At 28.7% G+C, this 22348-nt stretch overlaps 4 protein-coding genes across 10 annotated transcripts; all 4 read left to right on the top strand.

Annotated features, from left to right (window-relative positions):
• The first annotated feature begins 1074 nt into the window (after nt 1-1074).
• LOC106771011 (organelle RRM domain-containing protein 1, chloroplastic) lies at nt 1075-4583 on the top strand. 5 transcript variants are annotated; one of them, XR_001376430.2, is made up of 10 exons: nt 1075-1506; nt 1586-1683; nt 1908-2148; nt 2231-2328; nt 2406-2471; nt 2766-2855; nt 3205-3273; nt 3365-3471; nt 3623-3862; nt 4247-4583. XR_001376430.2 is itself a non-coding variant. In XM_022785402.1 (10 exons), the coding sequence occupies exons 1-9, from the start codon at nt 1187-1189 to the stop codon at nt 3707-3709; spliced, it is 1176 nt and encodes a 391-aa protein (XP_022641123.1). In that variant the 5' UTR covers nt 1075-1186; the 3' UTR covers nt 3710-3746; nt 4247-4583. The 5 variants fall into 5 exon arrangements, 4 of the variants coding, with proteins under 4 accessions (XP_022641123.1, XP_014512374.1, XP_014512373.1 ...); XM_022785402.1 differs by having other exon boundaries at nt 3623-3746; XM_014656888.2 differs by having other exon boundaries at nt 3623-3753.
• A 3776-nt stretch (nt 4584-8359) lies between these two features.
• LOC106771755 (GDSL esterase/lipase At5g03610) lies at nt 8360-10562 on the top strand. The gene is made up of 5 exons (XM_014657753.2): nt 8360-8557; nt 8666-8860; nt 9198-9460; nt 9572-9881; nt 10221-10562. The coding sequence occupies exons 1-5, from the start codon at nt 8497-8499 to the stop codon at nt 10430-10432; spliced, it is 1041 nt and encodes a 346-aa protein (XP_014513239.2). The 5' UTR covers nt 8360-8496; the 3' UTR covers nt 10433-10562.
• Nucleotides 10563-12655: 2093 nt separating this feature from the next.
• LOC106771739 (GDSL esterase/lipase At5g03610) lies at nt 12656-14498 on the top strand. 3 transcript variants are annotated; one of them, XM_022785010.1, is made up of 6 exons: nt 12656-12768; nt 12875-12949; nt 13025-13198; nt 13327-13595; nt 13789-14098; nt 14181-14498. In XM_022785010.1, the coding sequence occupies exons 2-6, from the start codon at nt 12889-12891 to the stop codon at nt 14402-14404; spliced, it is 1038 nt and encodes a 345-aa protein (XP_022640731.1). In that variant the 5' UTR covers nt 12656-12768; nt 12875-12888; the 3' UTR covers nt 14405-14498. The 3 variants fall into 3 exon arrangements, with proteins under 3 accessions (XP_022640731.1, XP_022640730.1, XP_014513224.2); XM_022785009.1 differs by having other exon boundaries at nt 12676-12949; nt 13028-13198; XM_014657738.2 differs by having other exon boundaries at nt 12677-12949.
• A 3586-nt stretch (nt 14499-18084) lies between these two features.
• On the top strand, nt 18085-20749 carry LOC106769772 (copper transport protein ATX1). The gene is made up of 3 exons (XM_014655519.2): nt 18085-18239; nt 19033-19108; nt 20322-20749. Exons 1-3 carry the CDS (start codon nt 18231-18233, stop codon nt 20483-20485), a joined length of 249 nt encoding a protein of 82 aa, XP_014511005.1. The 5' UTR covers nt 18085-18230; the 3' UTR covers nt 20486-20749.
• The last annotated feature ends 1599 nt before the right edge of the window (nt 20750-22348 follow it).

Here is a 22348-nt window from a genome sequence, read left to right as displayed (position 1 = left end):
ATGTTGCGATTGCCTTGAGTCCAGAAAGATAGTAATGATGCTATATTGGATTAGGGGATTATCGGACTTTGTATATGTTATGTTTTGAAAACATTATTAATCTTTATTACTTAATGTAATAATATTTTAGTTGTAGAGGACCTATATATGTGTATGTTTTTTATATTATAATTATATTTTTGAAATAATTGTAATGTGAGATGTTTCTTTTAATAGTTATATACTATTAAATTGAGATATTGAGATGTTATTATTCATTGTTTTGTATTATAATAATCTTTAGTGATATAATATCATGACTAAAAAAATAGAAGTTATATTTTTCTAATTTTTAAATAAAAACATTTAACACGAACTCCACTTATTTATTTTCATCTTTAGGTTTTTATGTGTCAATTTTTAAAAACTTTTATTTTTATGAAATATTGTTTTCAAATTAAGTTAACGTGTATTTATCCAGTATAGTCTTTATCATTAATAAAAAAATATAATTAATTTGTAAATAAAAGTTTAATATATTCTTTAACATTAGTTACTTACTGATGATAAAAATAAGTTTAAACTCTGATTCATTGTAATGTTTTTGTTAACAATAAACACTACTATCAAAGATAAACAACACTATTTATTTTCAATAGAAGAAATGAAAATTTTTTATATTATTCAAACGAGTCTGATGTTACTTTTGATCCATAGATTAATTCATTATGATTTATCTAAATTTTGAAATAATTATTTAAAGAATAAATAGTTTTTTTTTCATTTTTTTATATATTTAACAAAACCTCTAATAGTTAAAAGTTAAGATTCCATGACTAAAAATTAAAGATGATATATAATACATAATGTACGATGAACTAAAAATTGAAAATGTTACGCATTATAAATTTGAAGTTTTGAGGTTTCAATATTATATTCTTCCATAACTTTAAATTTGTTTAGACAGTTTTGAGTGTTTAAGGTGATGGTTATTTAAAAAAATAAAAATAAAATTGCAAACAAATAATTATTCCTTAAATCAAAGATATCCTATGTTTCTATATTTTTCTCGTAATCCATGGGATTAACAATTTGAACTATTCAGTAGTAACACAGCGTTTGGGGAAGATAAGCAATTGTTCGCAGTGTGTGTAGTTTCAACTTCACTCATGACCCAACAGCGTAGGAAAATAGGATCGTGACAAACATGGAGCTTCTCTCTGTGACTGGCACTCTCTGCAAAGTCCAAACATTTTCCTTTCAGAAATCAAAGACATCCCAAATTCATGATTTTCCAATAAACGTAAGATTACCCAACACAATCAACCATTCCAATCTTTCTTCTTCTTCTTCATGTAATTGGTCTATTACTACTAGGGTAGCAGCAACAACATACCCTTCCTTCAATTCTTCCACCACACAGAACCGCCATTGGATGGTGGTCATGGACACACCTCCTCAAGGGCTCAATTCAAAGTCACATGTCGTTGATTATTATGTCAACATTCTACAAACAGTTCTCGGCAGGTACTTCTTTTATGGTTTCAGCCCTTTCTCGGACTCTCTTTTCTTTACCTGAAAATTGCTTTGAATTTGGTCTCAACAGTGAGAAAGATGCTCAGATGAGTATATATGATGCTTCGTGGGACACCCACTTCGGCTTTTGTTGTGACGTTGATGAAGAAATATCCTCCCAGCTGGCCAGTTAGTTTTTTCTTCTTCTTTGATTAATCCAATTCATTGGCGACGGGATAGTCTTAGGAGTAAGGATAATGTGTGTTCACAATTTCATATATGCTTTTGTGTCCAATGTATTATATACTGTTAATGCAAAAATAGTATTTGTTTGGAGTTTTAGTTGTGAGAAGATAATGTTGCATTTACGTTATTTTAAAATGAATTTGATTCTGATGTATGCATCTTACTAGGTTTGCCTGGGGTGTTGTTGGTTAGGCCTGACCCGGATTTCAATTCTTTGAAAAAGGACTATAGTTTATCAAGGGACCAGGTGGTTAACCCGTCAGGATTACAAAATATTACCAATATGTTGTTTCCTGCTGGAAATTCTAAGCATTGGCTTGTTAAAATGGATAAACCTGGGGTTGAGGTTGTTACCAAGGCTCAGATTGTCGATTACTATGCTCAAATTTTGACCAAGGTCATGGGAAAGTAAGAGCTACGAATTCTAGTTCTTTTGCAATTGTTATTGGATTTCTCCTTTCCCTAAAAGTAATGACAATAATGTCTGCAGTGAGACGGATGCACAAATGTGTATATATCATGTCTCCTGGAAAACCAACTTCGGTTTTTGCTGTGAACTTGACGAGGACTGTGCTCAAGAGCTAGCTGGTTAGCCTTGTAGAACCTTAACCCATGTGTCAAAGTTTAAAATACCTACCTCATCAAAGTTGCTCGTTGTGGTGCAGGTGTGCCAGGTGTCTTATCAGTTCAGCCAGATAACAGTTTTGAGTCTGAAAATAAGGATTACGCAGGTTAGCAGTTTTGTAGATTCCCCCACATTTTTTTCCTCGGGAACAATTCAGTATTATAGTGTTGCTTTAACATAACTTCTCAGAGTTATGTGAGTGTGATTATTGTCAAACTTGTTTCATGCATGTCTAGTAAAACTAAGTTAAAACTTATTGCAAGACTAAAATTCTTGCTGTAATAGATGAAAATCTGGTTTCGTTCCACTGATGTTCAATTATGCCATTCATGGTTTCCTGTACTTCGGTGTTGATCAATGCTCATTGTCTCTCTGATTTTCTACTAAACTATACATTCAGGTAGTACCTTAGAAAATAGTTGGAATTTTTCCAACTCTTCTGAAGCAAGTCATAAAGCGCCCTTGAAAACAAAGAAATTGTTTGTGACAGGTATGCCCACAACTTTTATTGTAGGTATACACCTATGTTTTACCCTCGCGTCATCTGGCTGTTCAACTAAGAATTATATGTGAATTACTTTGTCAAGAACAAGTAATTTGGCATGTACTTTGCAAAATACTAAGCATGGTACAAAAAAAAAATATTAAAAAAAGTCATTTTTTAAAAAGTATTTTTATGAAAAGCAAATATTTAAAAATTATCAGCTGTCAAATGGTTCCATGTCTAGTTTAATTGGCCAACCTATCATTTAGTTTGTTGGAGCTTTACTTATTTCATGGGAATGTCATTTTTGGTTCATGTAAGAGATGATACTAGGAATTGTTTGTCTCTTCAACAGGGCTATCATTTTATACATCTGAGAAAACCTTGCGTGCAGCATTTGAAGGCTTTGGTAAGCTAGTTGAAGGTAACTAATTTTCATTGCTCATCAATATTTAGTCTTTCATAACAGAAGCAAATTCATTCCAGATTTTTCTTTTAAATGTAATTCTTGACAGTTAAAGTTATCATAGACAAGATTTCAAAAAGATCCAAGGGTTATGCATTCGTTGAATACACCACAGTGGAAGCTGCCAGTGCTGCGCTCAAAGAGATGAATGGCAAGGTGATTCATCTTTCTCACTTTCTTGAAAAAAATGTTTTTGCTTCTGAATCAGTTATGCTTCATAACTGTCAATGGAGAAAGGATAAAAATGAGTTAATAATTCATAAATGAAAGAGGCTTGGCGGTTTTTGAAATTTTAATCTGTGTGCAGATTATTAATGGCTGGATGATAGTGGTAGATGTTGCCAAGCCTAACCCGCCAAGATACAACAGGAATCGTGCCGAATCATCAAGTTGACAAAAGTGAAAAGCTTTGTACTATTATAACCTCTGCTGTATGAAGTTAGTTTCCTTGAAAGTTTGTGTTTGTCAATCTTTTATGCTTTCAGGGCATGATAGGGTGAACTAGACTCAGTCATGTTGGAATATCCAAGACATGTCTGAATATCATGTAAATACTATATTTATAGAATTACTTAGTCCTCTATCTTAGGAGTTGTTTCTTAATTTTATTTATGTTTTCCAATTTATTTCCTTGCACGATTAGCATAAAAAATCGTTATTTTTGTTTTCTTAATTGTGCTAGTAATACTATAGAAGTACTTGGTCTACTCATTCATTAGTATGAACAAATGTTGGTTATTTTTGTTTTACTTCACATAAAATGAATCCAGTTTCATATAAATTGGAGCCTTCATTCTCTCTTACACTAAATAATACAGAAAAGGCTGCCTTGGTAGTGGATGTAGCTTATATGTAGTGCATTTTGCATTCTGTTTTCGGTGCTCACTCATGGTGGTGCTGTTGTTAACTTGCATCTTTTCATAACTTCTAGATAAGGGAGATAAATGCAATGCATACTTCATTCAAGTAGACTTGCCCGGGAGATGTTTTGAGCAGCAAGTGTATCATCCATGAAAAGGTTACTTCTCTATGGCTTATCCTTCACCTCTGCCTCTATTCTGATTACATAGGTGTCTTTGGTCTACAAGCAAGAAAAAAAAGGCAAAATGCAAGAAGCTAAATGTTTAATACTAAAACACTATTTGAAATAGTATATTACAAAATATCATGTTATTACAATAAGTATGTTAATCAAATACTGTTAATTCCGTTAAGCAAACTTAGTCAACAAATGAGGAACCAAAGTAAAAAGATCTCTTTTGTTTTTATTAGCTTGATTTGAAATGCTATTTTAATGTACCTATTGCAAGTACTTAGTTGAGAAACCCATCTTAATTATATAAATGTTACACTAATTACTTTTTACTATTCTGAATGGCTTCTAATGCTCAAATTATATTCTTGAGACTAATCCCTTTCTTCTATAAGGAGAAAATAAAACTTGACTTTATTTAATTTAATATCCTCTTTCTTATTCCAATTATACGAAGGCTATACTAAAAAAAATATGCAAAATAGGAGTTCAGAAAATGAAACTCCCATTATTCTCTATAGTCCCGGATAAAAAGTAAAAACCAAGAAAGTTCTATCTGGAACTGTGCTAAAATATTTCTAACCAGTTAATTAATCGTGCCAAAAATTCACTCAATGTTTTAATACTTCGATTAAGACTTCAACTAATCCAAACGTGGAAGAAATCCACTTTCAACACCAGTTAAAATGTAAAAAAATAAAATATGAGAAATTTAAACAAATTAACCCTATATTTGAAAAAAAAATGATATTCTATTCTTTTAATTTACTCAAATTGATATATATATATATATATATATATATATATATATATATATATATATATATATATATATATATATATATATATATTTTTAAATTATGTATTTGGATAATTTTATATTTGAAATTACTGTGAAGTCTTTTTGTAAATATGATTTTGTTTTCTTAATTTGTGTTATTTTGCACATTTTATTTTCTTAATTAATAAATTCAGAATTAGTATATGTGGGTATCCTAATTTAATGATTTTTTTAATTTATTAAAACGAAATCATATTTATAAATATTTTTTATTATTTATGTTATGGTCATGCGTATAAGCATATTTAATTATTTTTGTATCAATAAAAGGTGATTTAAAACAAAATAATTAGTCAACAACTTAAATTGCACGTAAAAAAGATGTTAAATTTATAAATGAAATTATTTAGAACCTTTTAGTAGGCCTTTTTATTTGTAGTTTGGATAATTTTTATAATTATCATTGGATACATATAAATATTATGGTTGATAATTAATAACTCATAAAAAAACATTTATATTTCTTTTTTCTTTAATTAAATTAGAATGGATCTAATAAATAACTTACCCAAAATATTGACATCATAAGTCGAAAAATTGAAATATGCCTTGGAATATGGTTCTTATTAGGATGTTGCTCCTGATGTTGGGTTCCTTCTATTTTAAGCTTGAGATAACATTAACCCACAATATCTATACATGGAAGAAAAATTAATTAGAATTACATTTTACATAAACTACTAATTTCTTCATGCTAACAAGGATTTGGGTCCTCTTCAGTTCCCTCTATCGTTCTTTAGAAAATAAAAAGAGACACAGTTCACTAATATTTTAATATTTTTTATTGGATAGCTAAACTCACCAGGGTAATAACAAATATGAATAAATGTTATCATTTTTTTCGTTTAGTTAGGCAAAAACTCATACTATTATTAGAAAATATCATAAACTTTTATGATAAATTAAAGATATTATAATATATTATTGGATTTCTTTCAAATCAATATCTAACTTCAGATTCAACTTGTTCATTTCAAAAGGCAAGAAAGTGTTTTACTGATTCTAAATTGTTGCAAAATTATAACATATATGGAAGGTTAAGTTAAACATAAATATTTTTATCAAGAATTACGCTTATCTATTTTCCTTAAGAAAGCATTAGAAGATAAGAAAGAATAAGATAAAAAAAATTCCAATTGAAGGGAGAGAATTGAAAGAAAAAAAAATATTTAGGTTTTGTTTCACAAGCTTTCAACCATAAATACCTATGATTAATATAACAATAAATTAAATAGTTGGATGTAAATGTTGAAATTATTATTGTGATCCACTCTAATTCACTCATGGCTCAACCCTTCTTAACCAATAAATTTTCGCTATTGATTATTAACTAATTTGCTAATTGTTAATCTAGCACTTTTCATAATCAATATTGAGTGTTGAAGCAATGACTCAATACACCTTGATGTTGTGTATGTTAAACTTTAAATGGTAATTTAATATAAAAATTATGATACAAAAGTTAAAATGAATTATAAATTGCATATAATAATAATAATAGGAAAAATGACAAGGTTTTTATTAATAATTTGTACATCTAATTAAAATTGTTGGAAGTCTCAATTTTATAGGGTTGGATTAGACTTAAAGTTCACTTGTTAACATGTTAGAACTTATCTTAACTATTTATTGTTTGTTGAACATATTGCTCCTCTTGTTATCATTTTATAAACCAATTTCGTAGAGTTGAGTTAGACATAAAATTTACTTATCTACAAAAATATATTGAAAAAAAGTAATTAATTTAAGAAATACATTAAATGAAAGATATTATAAATATTATAATACTTTGAAAAAAGTAGAAAAAAAACTTTTATATTAAATTGCCACTTCCCATATTTTCCATATTCATGTTAAACGATCACATAACATATCATTCTCGTATACAATTTCATTTATAATATAAAAACATAGAAGCTATCACATAAAACGTAACGCTAGAAACTAACTCATATAAGACGTAACGTAAGATATAAACATAACTTTAACGAACCTTGACTTTAGCCAAACTTTTCTAATGGTAAGATCAAATATATTAATTTTTCATAGTTTTTTTTTACAATAAATAAATAAATATATTGTTTTCAAGTATTAAGCATGTGATTGAAAAATTTGTTGATTTACCTAAACACATCAAACGAAGAATCGAAAGACATCCTCGTATCAAGTATGTAAAATCAAAGTATCAAATCTCACTGTCACAAAACCGGTGTGGTTCGTGTTGATTTGGAATTCTTAAACTTCCCTATTATTTACTATAAATATTTATGCTATTAATTCCAAATAACTAATAGTCATAAATCAATTAATGTTATTTAGAAAATAATAATGAATGTGTATCCATTGGAAGTTTATGTATTCCCAAGAAAGAAAAACGTACTTTGTGATTAGGAAAGCTTATCAATTGAAAAATATGTAAATTCCATGAAAAAGACAGTTGTAAGTGTTATTTTATATAAAGTTTTAAGATGCTAATTTTTCGTTACCAGAAAAGGTAAACTATTAAGATACAATCACTTTTTTTTTTCTTCCCTATCCTATTATACTTAAAGATAAATAAATGACACTTAGATACGATAATGTGATATAAATAATAATAACGTAACATACTTTTACATTCATTTGATATATAAAACTAACTGATAATGATATTTAGACAACATTTTTTTTACAACATTTGAACATTGATTACGTGTCAATCTGTAATTGGTCAAAAATTATTCCATAATAATGTTTATGATTATTATTATTATTGATTGTGAAATAATTTTTGACCAATCACATATTGGACACGTAATCAATGTTCAAATGTTGTAAAAAAAATGTTGTCTAAAATCATTATCCAAAACTAAAATGGTTATAAAAGAATAAATTTTATATTTTTTTCTAAAAATAAGAGAATAAACAATAAAAAAAAGTAATATGAAATAAATGTAAAAAATTTATGTGTGTCAAATATATTTTTTAATAATATATACATTTTAACATATTTAAAATTAAAATAATAATTGAATGACATACTTTTACATTCTTTAATACATAATATAAAAATAAAATGATAAACAAAAAACAGAGCTTTTTTTATCTTCTTTAAGAAAAAAAATAATTAATAAAAGATGTGAAATGAATGTAAAATTTATATATGTATAAAAGTATCATTTTTCTTTAAACTAATAAAATAAAAGAGGTTAGAAATTCCAAGAACCCACTTCATACCTTAAATTTGTCTCTGCTTCTGAGTATTTATACTTTACCTTGCCTGGCCAGCTAAATAGTGTTAACATTCCTCACCCGCTAAGGATAATCAATGGCAAAGCAAATTGTCTCCATAATCTCTGTTCTCCTTTTTCCCTTCATGATTTTCACAGGTATGTAGGTAACATAATAACACAATCAGAATCTATTCCCTTTTAAGTTTAATATCGGTTGGTAATCACAGCTATATATATATATATATATGCATGTCAATGTTGTAGAAGTGAAAGGGGCTAAGAAGTCATATGGAATATACGACACCAACACTGCAAAGAAACTGTTTGTTTTCGGGGATTCCTACGTTGACACGGGGAATTTCGTGCATTCAGAATCATACAAGCCTCCCAATGGAATGACTTTTCCTGGTAGTCCTGCAGGGAGATTCTGTGACGGTCGCATCATCACTGATTACATTGGTAATACTCCTTTTTCATTCTCTCTTCATAACTTTAAAATTAAAAACAACACTAAAAAATGGGTTAGCAGGGCATATTTGGATTTGAATCAGAGAAATTTCAGTGTTGATTGCATGACTTGTACTCTAAAATTTTGCACACCAGATGTTCTTTTGAGTCATTTGCTATTTGTGGCGTTCGTCAGATGGATCCTTTCACTTAGACTGCCCAAATGTCGAAAGAACATTACAATAAAACCAAACTCTGCTATATAAATTTAATCTGTGTGCATTGCTGTTGTATGAAATGTTTTAATTTTGGGCTGTGTTTATTTTGATTGTTATCATGTTGGTTGCAGCTTCCTATCTGAAAATTGAATCCCCTACACCATATGCGTTGAGAAATTCCTCTAATATGCAGTATGGTATGAACTTTGCCCATGGAGGGACTGGTATTTTCAACACTTCCATTGATGGACCAAACATGACTGTCCAAATAAACTCATTTGAGAAACTAATCCAACAAAATATCTATACCAAAATTGATCTTCAATCCTCAATTGCTCTCGTCAATGCTGGTGGTAATGATTATACAAATGCACTAAAAACTGGGCGATTTTTAGTAAGTGTTTAATTGTTTGTACTTTGGCACAGAGTTTGGTGTTCCTGTTCCTCATTTTGCAATGTGTTTCCAATTAAATAATTATGTTTATTATTTTGCATTGTGTTACAGGATTTGCCAGCCTTCATGGAATCACTTGTGAAGCAAATGTCAGTAAATCTGAATCGCATTCACAGCTTGGGGATAAATAAGGTAGCAGTTGGATTATTGCTACCAATTGGGTGTTTGCCTACATTAAATGTGATATCTTTTCGTACCAATTGCATTGCCCTTTTCAACTTAGTCTCCAAAGATCACAACAAAAAGCTGCTCGAAGCCATACAAAAACTCAACAACCAAACAGGAAAACCAGTGTTCATAACACTGGACCTATACAACTCCTTCCTCTCTACAATTGAAACAATGCAGAAAAAGCGTGCTGGTTAGTTCTCATTCTGCTTTCACATAAGCACTTTCAGGAGAGAATTTAATATTTACTTTTAAAAGTTCTCTATTGTTAAAGAAATGCTAACAACACATTCTGTATTATTTGGTTATGTTATGTGGGAAAAACAAAGTTAGATCCGCTTAGTTATTAAGAACACTATAATTAATTTTTTCTTAAATAAATATGTAGCAAGAATTTGATGCTACTCTGATCCTTGTTTTCCTGTTACACTAATAATGACAACAGACAACCTTAATTGATTTTGAGCAAGCAATTACTTATCATAGGAATAAATTGTCTTGATGAGGTCTTCCTTTTTGTTACATTATGCAGAAAACTCAACGCTGATGAATCCATTGCAACCATGCTGTGACGCAAAGAATTTGGGAGATTCATGTGGAACTGTAAATGCCAAAGGAGAAAAGCAATATAGTTTATGTGAGAACCCAAAAGTTTCTTTCTTTTGGGACAATGTTCACCCTTCTCAAAATGGTTGGTATGCAGTATACACAATGTTGCAACCTTCTCTTGTCCAACTTACATAGAGAACTTCAAATTAATAGTGACGTATTTTAGCATGCTGAGCTTAGTAAAACATTAAATTACATGTCTGTATTATGGAGCGATGGATCATGAACATAAATGGTTGTTATTATTTTAAGAGACGAGGCTTCTACCGACAAGACTGTGCCCGAAATTCTTAGATACTCACGTTTTTTCATAATTATCAACTACTTTTAGCCATGAATTTGTCGTAGTTTTGATATGAAGTATTTATTTAAAAAACACTTAGATTTGTAAAAGAGAATGTTGGAAAAGTCTGTAAGTTTTTATAATTCTCATTATCATGAAAAGAAAACCATTTTCACCTTCTATGAACTCCACTTTTTTTTTTTAAAAAAAAAAAATCAACATATGCCTTATATTTATTTTTTATACCATTCCAATCTAAAATCTTAACAATAAATAATTTTTTCTTGAAGTTTGAGTCCTTTCATAATGATAATTTCTCCTCAAGAAAAACATTTCAAATTAGAAATACTCTCTACGTATATGATTGTTAATGGAACATGTTTGTCCATTAGAAAGAAGTTTAATATAAGAATTTCTGAATATCACGACAAATCTTTGAGTATAATATCATTAATGAATTTTTGAGAAAAAACAATAACGGAAGAGGTATAACATTAATTAGTGAAACAGAACTCAACTCACACTATATTCACATCACCTCCAACCAAATATCTTAACAAAATAAGTTTATGAATTTAAATAACGAGTTTAAGAAGTTTTTTTCTTATATATTGCACAACTTTTTCACTTTTACTCGTGGGAGATTTGGATTTCCCATTACTTTTCTACCATAAAAAATTAAATAAAAGATTTATTATTATAATAATAATTAAAATAAAAAGTACTATTAAACTCTAACAATATAATTATAAAATAAAAATATAAATAATTTTGTTAATTATATATATATATATATATATATATATATATATATATATATATATATATATATATATGGATAGGGTAAGAAGATGAAACCTGTTTTATAAAAAGGAAATTATAAATAAATTACATTTTGATGAAGTTAATGAATAATAAATTTAATAAATTCATTTTAATTTATAAAGAAATTACTTTTTAAAATTTTTATCTTCAATGGTATTTACATAAATTTTTTCATACACATCCTATCCTATATGTCTAATTATAAGCTTGGATCACGATTTCAAAATTAGTTTGTACTCGTTAAAAGTGGAATCCATGTATATACCATTTTTTAGGACTAATGTATCATTTGGAAGGGAAGAAAAAAATGAGAAAAAAAATAAGAGAAAACTTATGATCTTATATTGTTTGGATGAAGATGACATGACATTGTTCAACTCAGCGTATGATTGATGTAATTAATTTTTTCTTCGAATTGTCGTATAAGTACATATTAAAGCTATACCAATAATGTACATTGGTGGATTGTAATAAAGTATTGCTTTAAGAATAAAAAATGAAAGAGTTACAGCTTTATTTTTAATTTAAAAAATATTTTTAGGGGTTACAAGGTCTTAGCAACAATCAAATAAAAAGAATTTGATGTAATTTTTCTTCTTCTTCCAATTGTCTTTTAAGTACATAAAAAGCTATACCAATAATGTAAGTTGGTGGATTGTAATAAAGTATGTTTTAAGAATAAACGATGAAAGAGTTATAGCTTTATTTTTAATTTTAAAAATATTTCTAGGGGTTACAGAGTGTTAACAACAATAAAAAAATAAATAAAAATTTCCAAGTGTTAGAAATTGGTTTTAGATTAACTCAATTCCACTAAAATGATGTTTGAATCCCACTTGTATATTATAAATTGATTTTATTTCTGGTCGACGTGAGATTTCCAACAAACAGTATTAACAAAAATTAAATATAAAGAAGATCCCAAATGACATCTATTTTTCATCTCCAAACTACTTTTTTGAAGATCCCCCACTGTTCTTGAGAAATTAGCTGTTGTTGATGAACAGACAAAACGAGTTAGTCATTAGTCCGTGAAGCTTTGGTCTTGTCCAGTGCTACTGCACATGGTGGATTGAGATTGTTGAGTACTGGTGGCCGACCAGTTTGTTTCAACAACCATTTGAACTATAGTAAAACCTAATTTCTTTAGTAAGATTGAGGGTGCAAGGGTTTTTTGATATTAGACATTTTTGTATAAAAGCACTTGTATTCAGAGTGATCAATAAATTTTCCCTCATCTGCCACTCCTTTCTTTTTCAAAAAATGGTAAGTTGTGGGTATAATTACATTGACTAGCTAGCTAGGCCTCAACTCACTTTTCGCACCAAAAGTATAGAGGTGGCACCTAATTAATCTCATTCAAGTTAGTATCTCATAAATCTGCAATCCATATGAATGTATGCAACTATATATATGTATGTTGTTATCTTTGCAGAGTGAACATTTATACTTTGCCATGTCCATGGCAGCCAACATATCATCTATGGCGAAGCAAATTCCTACAGTGACCACTCTGCTCCTTCTCTTCTTCGTCATTTTAAGAGGTACACATCACATCACAATCAAAAGGGTTTCATTTTTTCTGGTTATTGACATATATAGCTGTTATATTGTTGTAGAAGTGGAAGGAGCTGAAAGGTTAGGTGAGGTAAAACTATTTGTGTTTGGAGACTCTTATGTTGACACGGGGAATTTGGTGAACTCAATTTCGTATAAGCCTCCTAGTGGAATTACTTTCCCTGGTACACCTGCTGGAAGGTTCTCTAATGGATGTGTCCTCACAGATTACATTGGTACGTCATCTTCTCTCCATTTCTGTCATAGATTACTTACTAATTTTAGAGCATTTTTTTGTACTTATGCTAAAGTGGTCATTTCTTGTATTTTACTGATGTGTTATATGTACATATATTATGTGCAGCTTCATTTTTGAAAATAAAATCCCCGATACCTTATGTATTTAGGAATTCCTCGAACCTACAATATGGTATAAACTTTGCTCATGGAGGAACTGGTATTTTCAACACTTTGGATAATGAACCAAACATGACTGTCCAAATTGACTGGTTTGAGAAGCTAATCCAACAAAAAATCTACACTAAAGCTGACCTTGAGTCTTCAGTTGCTCTAGTCAATTCTGCTGGAAACGACTATGCTACATTTCTACAAAGAAAACAAAGACGCATGCAAGTGAGTGGTTCAGCTAATTAATTTCTTTTATACATAACCTCTGTTGCACGGTTTGGTGATCCAATCCTAGTTTTTGTCGCTGCAACTGACTAAATTTGTATCAGTTTTCCGAATTCTGCATAACCCTTCTGCTATATGTATATATTCTTTTTTAAAATTGTAAATATGTTTCTCACATTTCTCTGTGTGGCAGGACATACCAGTTTTTACTGCATCACTTATCCAGCAAATGTCTATAAATCTGAGACGCATCCACAGCTTGGGAATAAATAAGATAGCAGTGGGGTTATTAGAGCCTATAGGGTGCATGCCTATGCTAACTGCGATATCTTCCTATGAGAAATGCCTTGAACCTTTCAATTTAATCTCCCAAAATCACAGTCAAATGCTTCTCCAAATTACTCAAGAACTTAACAAGGAATTGGGAAAACCAGTCTTTGTGACACTGGACCTATACAACTCTTTCCTCTCTGTACTTGCAACCATGCAGAAAAGGCGTTCTGGTAAGTTCTCCTTCTGTTTGAAAAGGTTTTAAAAGAAAAAAGAAATCTCTTGATGGTGACTTATTTTTTCTCCATGACTCAGACGACCCAACATTGATGAATCCACTTGAACCATGTTGTGAGGGAGTGAGCAGGGAATATTACTGTGGAAGTGTGGATGAGAAAGGAGAGAAGAAATACGGTTTGTGTGAAAAACCAGAGTTTTCATTCTTTTGGGAGGGAGCTCACCTTTCTCAAAATGGTTGGTACGGAGTATATACCATCTTGTATTCTTCTCTTCGCAGCCTTATTCAGACAAAACTTTGATCTTTCAGGAATTTATGCTATCTTATCCTTAGCTTTCTACAAACATTACAACTCGCTATTCAGATCATGAAATGATAAAGGACCACGTAAAAGTTCAAATATGTTTTTAGTATATACTTTTCAAATTATTTATTACTTTCAATTAGTTTATATTATTTTTTAGCTTTTTCTTATAATTAGTTATAATTAGTTTAATACTAAAAATAGAAAATACTAAATAAAATAATTGAGCTTAGCCTGGATTTCTTCAAGAATCCATTAACAAATGAGTAAATAATAAAACCAATCTTCCTTTAATTGCTCTTGCAATCCCTTTAATTTCTCTTATTTTTCATTTTTATATCATAATCAATATATAAGTGTAAATTAAATTAAAATAGTGATACAATTCAAAACAATTAATGCCTATTAAGTTTTAACAGTAATAAAAAAAATAAAAATAATTTTTTAAATAATAATTAATAATTAAAAAATATTAGACGTTTCATTGTTTTCAACCTTTTTTATAGAGTTGTCAAAATGGTTAACCCGGTTCGACTCTCGGTCCACCACGAGTTGGTCACTTAGTGAGTCAGCCTAACGCGACTCATTTATTAGCGAGCAATTCGAACCTGGCTCGACCCATCACGGGTTAGTGGGTAAACGGGTAGGCTCATTGGCCCATTTAATTACAATTTTTTTAAATAAAAAAATTACAAACTTTCTATAATTCAAATCTAAACAAATTTCATTCCCAAATTTAACTTCCAACATGGATGTTTAATTAATTTTGAAAATATGAAACTTAAATAATTTTTTCAAGCAAAAAAAATAATAAATATATTTTTTATAAAATTAAAATTAAATTTTAATAAAATAAAATTAGGTGAGTGGGTTGGTGGGCCAACTCGGCCCACCACGGGTTCAACCCGCATGAGCCGGGTTGAAATCTGACCCGCATAAAAAAAATACAATTTTTTCAAACTCAACCCGGTCCGAACCCTGACGGGTCGGATTGGCTCGCAGGTTGTGACCCATTTTGACAACTCTATTTTCTTATTTTAAAAAAAAAAATCTTAAACAAACTAAATGGCGTTCTCAACAAAAACAAAAAAACATTTGCATACGTTAAAAAATTTAGTTTTTAATAATTTTGTGAGTGTGACTCTTGATAAACGACGTTATGCTAGATGTGAATTCTTAAGCGTATAAATTCAATCCAAATATTAAAAAATAGAAGAAGAAAATAGACAAAAGAATAAATCAAAAAGGAGTTATTGAAGAAGTAAATAATGTATAGAGACGCATTTAATGTACATATGCGTTACGTATTAGGATTAGATGTTTTATACATAAACGAATTTACTGCACATATTTTCAAAACGTATATTTGCTAAGGATGACACCGTCGTAGATTGGCCTGCAATTTTGCTGTAAAAAAATGTATAAATAGGTTAGATATATAAGTAGGTCAATTTACATAGGATTAGTCTGATTCATTCTATAACTTTGATTATTTTTTTAATTTTATAATATTGTTTGTGTTGAATATAATTAAATATTCTTATTGATTATTTGTTTTATTAATATTATATATTATTATATGCATAAATCTAAATATGCGTTTTAATATATTTTTTTATTGTTTCTTATTTGTAGTTAATAATAAATTTTAGTCTTATTTTTTTTATACTTCCATATTCTTATTTTTACAACATACTCAAAGTTGATATTGAAAAATTATTAAAGACTTTCACTTTCTTTCAAATTTATGTGAGTTGACTTATAATATGTATCTATGACATAATAACTACATTCGTAACTTTCGCGCACTGATATATGAAATCCAACAAAATTAATTCATTAAAAAACCAAAATAAAAATATTTTAATAATATAGCTAAAGTATTAAATACCATGGAATAAATTCAAAGTAAGCTATGTACGATGATCTAGATTTACGACATTCCATGTATTAATCACACTAAAAAAGAAAAGTTATTAGGAATTTACAATACACATTATAGTAAAATAACAATACATTTTGAAACTAAAACATACATTTGCATCACAACTTTCATGTATGCATTTGACTTTTCATGTTTATGATACAATAGATGAATATGAAATAACAAGTAACAAAAGAAAAATGTGTTGTAGGGTTACCGTAACTAAATTTGGCCTTTTTCACTCTTCATCAAATTATCTGTCACGTTAAATTTATAAATAAGTTACAAAGGAAAATACATTTTTTAAATTATTTAAAATACTAAAATTTAAAAATTATAAATGTCAATTAATATTTATATTTGTAATATTTTTAAAAATTATAAGTTTAAAATAAGAATTTATATTGAAATTAAAAAAGTATAAAATAAAATTAATTTTAATATTTAGGTGAGGTAGTTTGGTGTATAAATTTTAAACTTATTTTAATATGTATATTCTAACATGAATATATAAATTCTAATAAGTTTAATTACTAATTTTAAGTTTAATTTCTAATTTAGTCTCATATTATATTAGATGAAACTTTGTTGTTCCATTTTAAACAATATTAAGATTAAATTGAGTCAAAATTTTAAATATAGAACTAAATTAAATATAAATACTGATATTGATACGTGACGTCATATTTGACAATCACAATAATGACTTCACATATAATAAAAATGAAAAATAAAATACTTAAGGCTAACTTAACAAAAATTACTTATTTGAATTATTTTTAAAAACTAAAATATTTAATTACATAAAATAAGAATTAGAATTGAATTTTTCAAACAAATTAGAAAGTTAAAAGTGTAACTAAACCGTATTGAAAAGATAAAATAAAATAAATAAATTATCATCAATAATAACTTAATTTGAAAAGGTGATTACTAAAGGTAAAATTGAAAAAATAAAAAAGACAATAAAAAGATAAATCTCTTTATATAATAATATAGTATAGAGTAGTATTGATAATTAATAAATTTGATATATTTTAATAAAATAAACTAATCAATTTTATTAATACATATAATTATATTAAAAAATTATATTAAGGATTTGATAAAATATTTTCATTTTTTACTGTTTTATTCGTGTGAAAAACATTTATCTCTGTAAAGAAAAAAATTACAAACTCATGAGTTTTTTTATCAAATCATGTATTTTTTTTTTTAAATTTATCAAAATGATTTAAAAAATAACACGGATATAAGTAAGTCCTGTATTTTTACACAACTTCAGAAATTGTGTAAGTATAACAACTTCAATAAAAAAACATTTTTAAGTTAGTATCTTATCCATAATCCATAGATAATAATTTTAGTTCAGTACTTTTTAAATTGAAATTGTATTAAAATGAGTAATTTTAGTTCAACTTTAATAGAAATAATATTAATATGAAACTATATTAACTTAAAATTTTTTAAACTAAAATCATGTCACATTAATACAATTTCAACTTTAAAATATCCTATATTAAAGTCACATCAGCTGGAGATCATTTCCTCGCAATGAAATTGATCACTTTAACACATTCAATTTTTTTTTTTTTAAAGTTATCCATTTTAATAAATTTAAAAAATAAAAATTACAGTAATTTGATAAAAAAAAAAAGCCTAGCGTTGGGAGTTGACGTGGCGGCAGACTTAATACGTAAGAGTTGACGTTGGTGAATAGAAGGAGCTGTGGTCAATTGAACTAAACCTTACCCAACCCAACCCACACCACCCAACTTTCTTCCTTTCCTTTTGACCTTTCTTCCATATTTCCCTATAAAAGCAACTCACTTCCCCCTTTCTTTCCATTTTCCCTTTTTTCTTTCATTTCATTTCCTCTTTTGTTCTTCATCTCTAACCATGTCTCAGGTACATCTACACCTTCTCTATTTTAATTTTATCTTTCTCTTTTCTTTCCCTCAATTTTTGCTTCTGTAATCCCCCCTTTTCTGATTTCGCCTTCTCCTTATTTGACCTAGACTATCTGGAATTATTGTTTATGCATGCATTTGATGTTCATCGACCATTGCTTTTCTCTGTCAAGTATCGTAGAATTTTGCATTCATCTCTATATCTGTTTTTGAACTTTATGTTCCTGATTATATTCTCTCTCAATTAATCTCGGGAACAGTTGAATTGAAGTATAATGTGTTATTGTTGCCCAAACTTCAAATCTAATACTATATATGGTCGGCCCTTTCTTATCTGCTTCGAATTTTGGCTTTTAGCGTGTTTTTCTTGTTTTCTGTCAGCTATGTTATCATAGTTTATGTGAGATTTTACTAGGTATGAAGGATCTTCTCAACCATTTAAAAGTCTTTGTTCGGTGCAATCATGGTCAAACTTTTTCGTTCTGTTTTTCTGTTAAAGAATTTGTATTTGCAGGCTTTAAACCTGAATAAAGGTGATTTATGCAGCTACTTTTACCTTTAGCAGCAAAGATGAAATGGATGAAACTTGCTATATCTGTATCTGATTTCCTTTTCTGCTCTCGTCCTCTATGCCCCCACTCCCGTTTTTCTTTTTTAATTGGTTATATTCTTTCTTAAATTCAAAGCATAAATGTATTTCTTGTATGTTGGGGTGTTGGGGGTTTAGGAATTAAGATGGTTATTTGTTCTTTCCTCTCCCCTTAATCTGAATTTTTTCATTATGAGTACAGACCGTTGTCCTCAAAGTTGATATGTCATGCCAAGGATGTGTTGGTGCAGTGAAGAGAGTTCTTGGAAAATTGGATGGTAATCAAATACGTTGGATTGAAAATGCATTTATATTTTTCTTAGCAGAATTCTAATTAACTGTTTGTGCAAACTTTCTCTAGTATACTCGATATCGACCTGAAAATGTTTATCTTACACAACCATTTTGCTTTGTAGTTCTGAGCCTTTTGTCATTTTGTGTCAATTCTGTTGTCAGCTTGACATGAAAGTATCGTATCAATATGTCTTAAGCTATCCTCTAGGATTAGTTTTCCTCTTAATTCATTATCTCTTTGTAATGTTTACCATATATCCTTCTATTATCATGAATTGTTGTCGGTTCCCTAATTTGCTTCGATTGTTACTATTATAAACAGGGTTATTGGAAAAGTTACACGATCATATCAAATACAAAAACATATTAATACATTATGATAAATCTTGTTAATATCGATTCAGCTTTTTATTATCCTTTAGATCAATTTAGTATGATACTTTTAGCTCAGGGATAGGTTAAATAACTCATAGTTATTGTTGATACTCTTCTGTGTTAATTTTCTCTGTCCTGTTAGACTCTGATTGTTTGATCGTGTGGGTTTCATGTTTGTGATTTAATTCTTGGAAATCATCAATAGCACCTTGCTTAGGTTTTTAGTGATTCTATTACTAGAATTTAACACTGAATTTGACGTTGTTTACATATAGAAACATTGGCAGCCTTGTTTTATCGTAATTCATTCAATTTATGATCCTGAAATACAGTTTTCATATTCTGGCCTTATTTTATGTACGTCATATGTACTTGTTTTGGGTGTTATGATTTAGCTTTGGGGCACTTTGAAATGATTTTCTTGAAATTCCCTTCATGGTGATATGTGCTGTTTCTCTTCTTCATGCCAAGTGGCAACTTATCTAAAATTGCTTTAATTCACTTTTGAAACATGTTTGAATATGTCACCAAGCAAAAAGAAAGCCTCTTGATTTTTTAAATCAACACCTTCTCTAACATAATAAAAGCTCTATATTTCCGATAGAAAAGGTCTTAAAGGCACTGTTAACTTGTATCCAAACAGACCCTGTATAATGCTAGTTTCAAAGCCTTCATATTTCTATGATATCCCATGGTACAAGAATATGAAGTATACATGCGAAGACGAATTGTAATTATGGATTAAAGTCATTGTCATGACAGCATACCAGCCATAGTTCCTCTTCTAATGTTGTAGAATAATTAGTGTGATCTTATTTGCAGGTGTGGAATCATATGACATTGATTTGAACGAAAAGAAGGTGGTAGTGAAGGGAAATGTCCAGCCAGACACAGTTTTGCAGACCGTGTCCAAAACAGGGAAGAAGACAACCTTCTGGGAAGGTGAAGCACCAGCATCTGAAACTAGCACAGTAACTGCTGCCTAAAACACTTGGCTCTATTCTGTGAGCTCGAAGTAGCTGTGTGAATCAAATACTATTTGGTGGACTTGAAATAACGATGATACTCGTCATCGTGTTACAGCAGACTGCTGTATATTACTGTTTTTCTCATCTGTGATACTGTATTAATGTGGTTTTAACTTCCTTCGTCATCGTTCCCACTCATTTTCTTCTTTCTGTCAATCAATACAAACCGCAAATATTTCCAAAGTTATCTGTCAGAGTGAAACTATGATTTTTTCTTTCTCATTGATATTCTCGTTTAAAATCAATTAAAAACATTTTATGGTACATTTTCTTACCTAAGTTGCATGTTATGCTAGCTAGCTCGCGACCAGAGTGTAATTTATGGAGGATGTTCAAGCAAAACAGTAAAGAAAAATAGCAGAAATGCTGAAAAAAATTATACATAATTTTTATTAAGTTGATTTATCAATACGATTGGAAAATAGCAGAAAAATTGATCATGCTTGTAGCTCAAGACCCAGAAATAGTTTATGCATTAACGTCCTAGTAGTTACTGAACCGGTCTTAAACTCTCCTACATACGTATTCCACCGGAAAAAAAATGTAAAGTATTATGGAGAGAGGTTCGGTCACAATAAAGGACCGACGTGTAAAGATAAAGAAAGATATTTTATATATGCTTTAACGTCAAACATGAGTACAGAAAGAATCCCTGCTTTTTTTATTATGAGTGATCATATAAGAATACTTCAACTTTGTTTCGCACTTAACACTTATAAAACTATATTTTTATTTTAAAATATACAATAATTTAGGAATAATTAAAAAAATAAAAATATTAATCTTAGGTGTTGAACAGGTGTACTAACAGATTTCCTTTTATTATGGTTGACTCAACCAACATAAGCAAATGTTGTAGACTTTATTTTTTTTTTCTGAGACATATTTTGAACTTTATTCAATTGAGGTCAAGAATTTTTTTTCCAAACACCTTTTTATTGTTTAAGTATAATTTTTTTTTTGTGAAAGAGTAAATTTTCGTCATATATATATATATATATATATATATATATATATATATATATATATATATATATATATATATATATATATTCAGGTTATTTAGTAATGGAATTGTGTTTTCTCAAGAACGAATTCATAGTAACATTTTTTTTTAGTTTTGAAAATTTGTATATTTATTTATAATAAATTACTTTTGTAAACATGTATAACTTTTTAATAAACTTACGTGAATATAAATTTAAAAAATATATTTAATTGAAATCTTATATATTAATTGAGAATAATTTTTTTAAAGAGTGATTATAATAAATAAGATAATTTAAATATATTGTAGATATGGTAATAGAAAAATTATCATAATAAAATATTGTAATTATGATTTAAACAGTGATAAAAATGAAATTTTCTTTAAACAGTAATTGGGTCTAGTTAAAAAAAAGTTTAATCATTCTTATATTTCCTATTTTCGGTGATTTTTTTCAATTAGGTTCCTCATGTTTTCTTTTTCTCAATTGGGTCCCTATTTTTGAAAAATTGAAGTCATTAGGTCACTGTCGTTAGTTCCGTATTAACACCGTTAAAAAGGGTGACACGTGTCAGCTCGTGAATTTTTTGAAATTTTTAAATATATTTTTAATTATTTTTATTTTTTAATTTATTTTTAAAAAAAATTGCCACGTGTCAAGTTGACATTGAGCCACGTGGCAATGACAATGTGAGGTGGCACTGATAGTGCCACGTGTCACTATCAGACCACGTGTCATTAGATTTGTCTCAATTTGGTTCGTATATTTTTAATTTGTCTAAATTTGGTCCCTGTATTCTTATTTTGTCTTAATTTAGTCCTATTTTTTTAAA

Source organism: Vigna radiata, chromosome 8, assembly GCF_000741045.1.
Source record: "Vigna radiata var. radiata cultivar VC1973A chromosome 8, Vradiata_ver6, whole genome shotgun sequence".
Lineage (NCBI taxonomy): Eukaryota > Viridiplantae > Streptophyta > Magnoliopsida > Fabales > Fabaceae > Vigna > Vigna radiata.
Note: the sequence above shows the minus strand (reverse complement) of the source record. Positions and strands in the feature narration are given on the sequence as shown.

Excerpts from the sequence above, each read along its gene's own strand:
- LOC106771739 (XM_014657738.2), top strand. The coding sequence starts at position 12,805 with ATGCAACTATATATATGTATGTTGTTATCTTTGCAGAGTGAACATTTA. Across the intron at positions 12,950-13,024 it reads CTTCTTCGTCATTTTAAGAG|AAGTGGAAGGAGCTGAAAGG; the intron begins GTACACATCACA and ends ATATTGTTGTAG. Across the intron at positions 14,099-14,180 it reads CATGCAGAAAAGGCGTTCTG|ACGACCCAACATTGATGAAT; the intron begins GTAAGTTCTCCT and ends TCCATGACTCAG.
- LOC106771011 (XM_022785402.1), top strand. The coding sequence starts at position 1,187 with ATGGAGCTTCTCTCTGTGACTGGCACTCTCTGCAAAGTCCAAACATTT. Across the intron at positions 1,507-1,585 it reads CTACAAACAGTTCTCGGCAG|TGAGAAAGATGCTCAGATGA; the intron begins GTACTTCTTTTA and ends TGGTCTCAACAG. Across the intron at positions 2,472-2,765 it reads TGAAAATAAGGATTACGCAG|GTAGTACCTTAGAAAATAGT; the intron begins GTTAGCAGTTTT and ends CTATACATTCAG.
- LOC106769772 (XM_014655519.2), top strand. Across the intron at positions 19,109-20,321 it reads AGTTCTTGGAAAATTGGATG|GTGTGGAATCATATGACATT; the intron begins GTAATCAAATAC and ends TCTTATTTGCAG.
- LOC106771755 (XM_014657753.2), top strand. The coding sequence starts at position 8,497 with ATGGCAAAGCAAATTGTCTCCATAATCTCTGTTCTCCTTTTTCCCTTC. Across the intron at positions 8,861-9,197 it reads CATCATCACTGATTACATTG|CTTCCTATCTGAAAATTGAA; the intron begins GTAATACTCCTT and ends TGTTGGTTGCAG. Across the intron at positions 9,461-9,571 it reads TAAAAACTGGGCGATTTTTA|GATTTGCCAGCCTTCATGGA; the intron begins GTAAGTGTTTAA and ends ATTGTGTTACAG.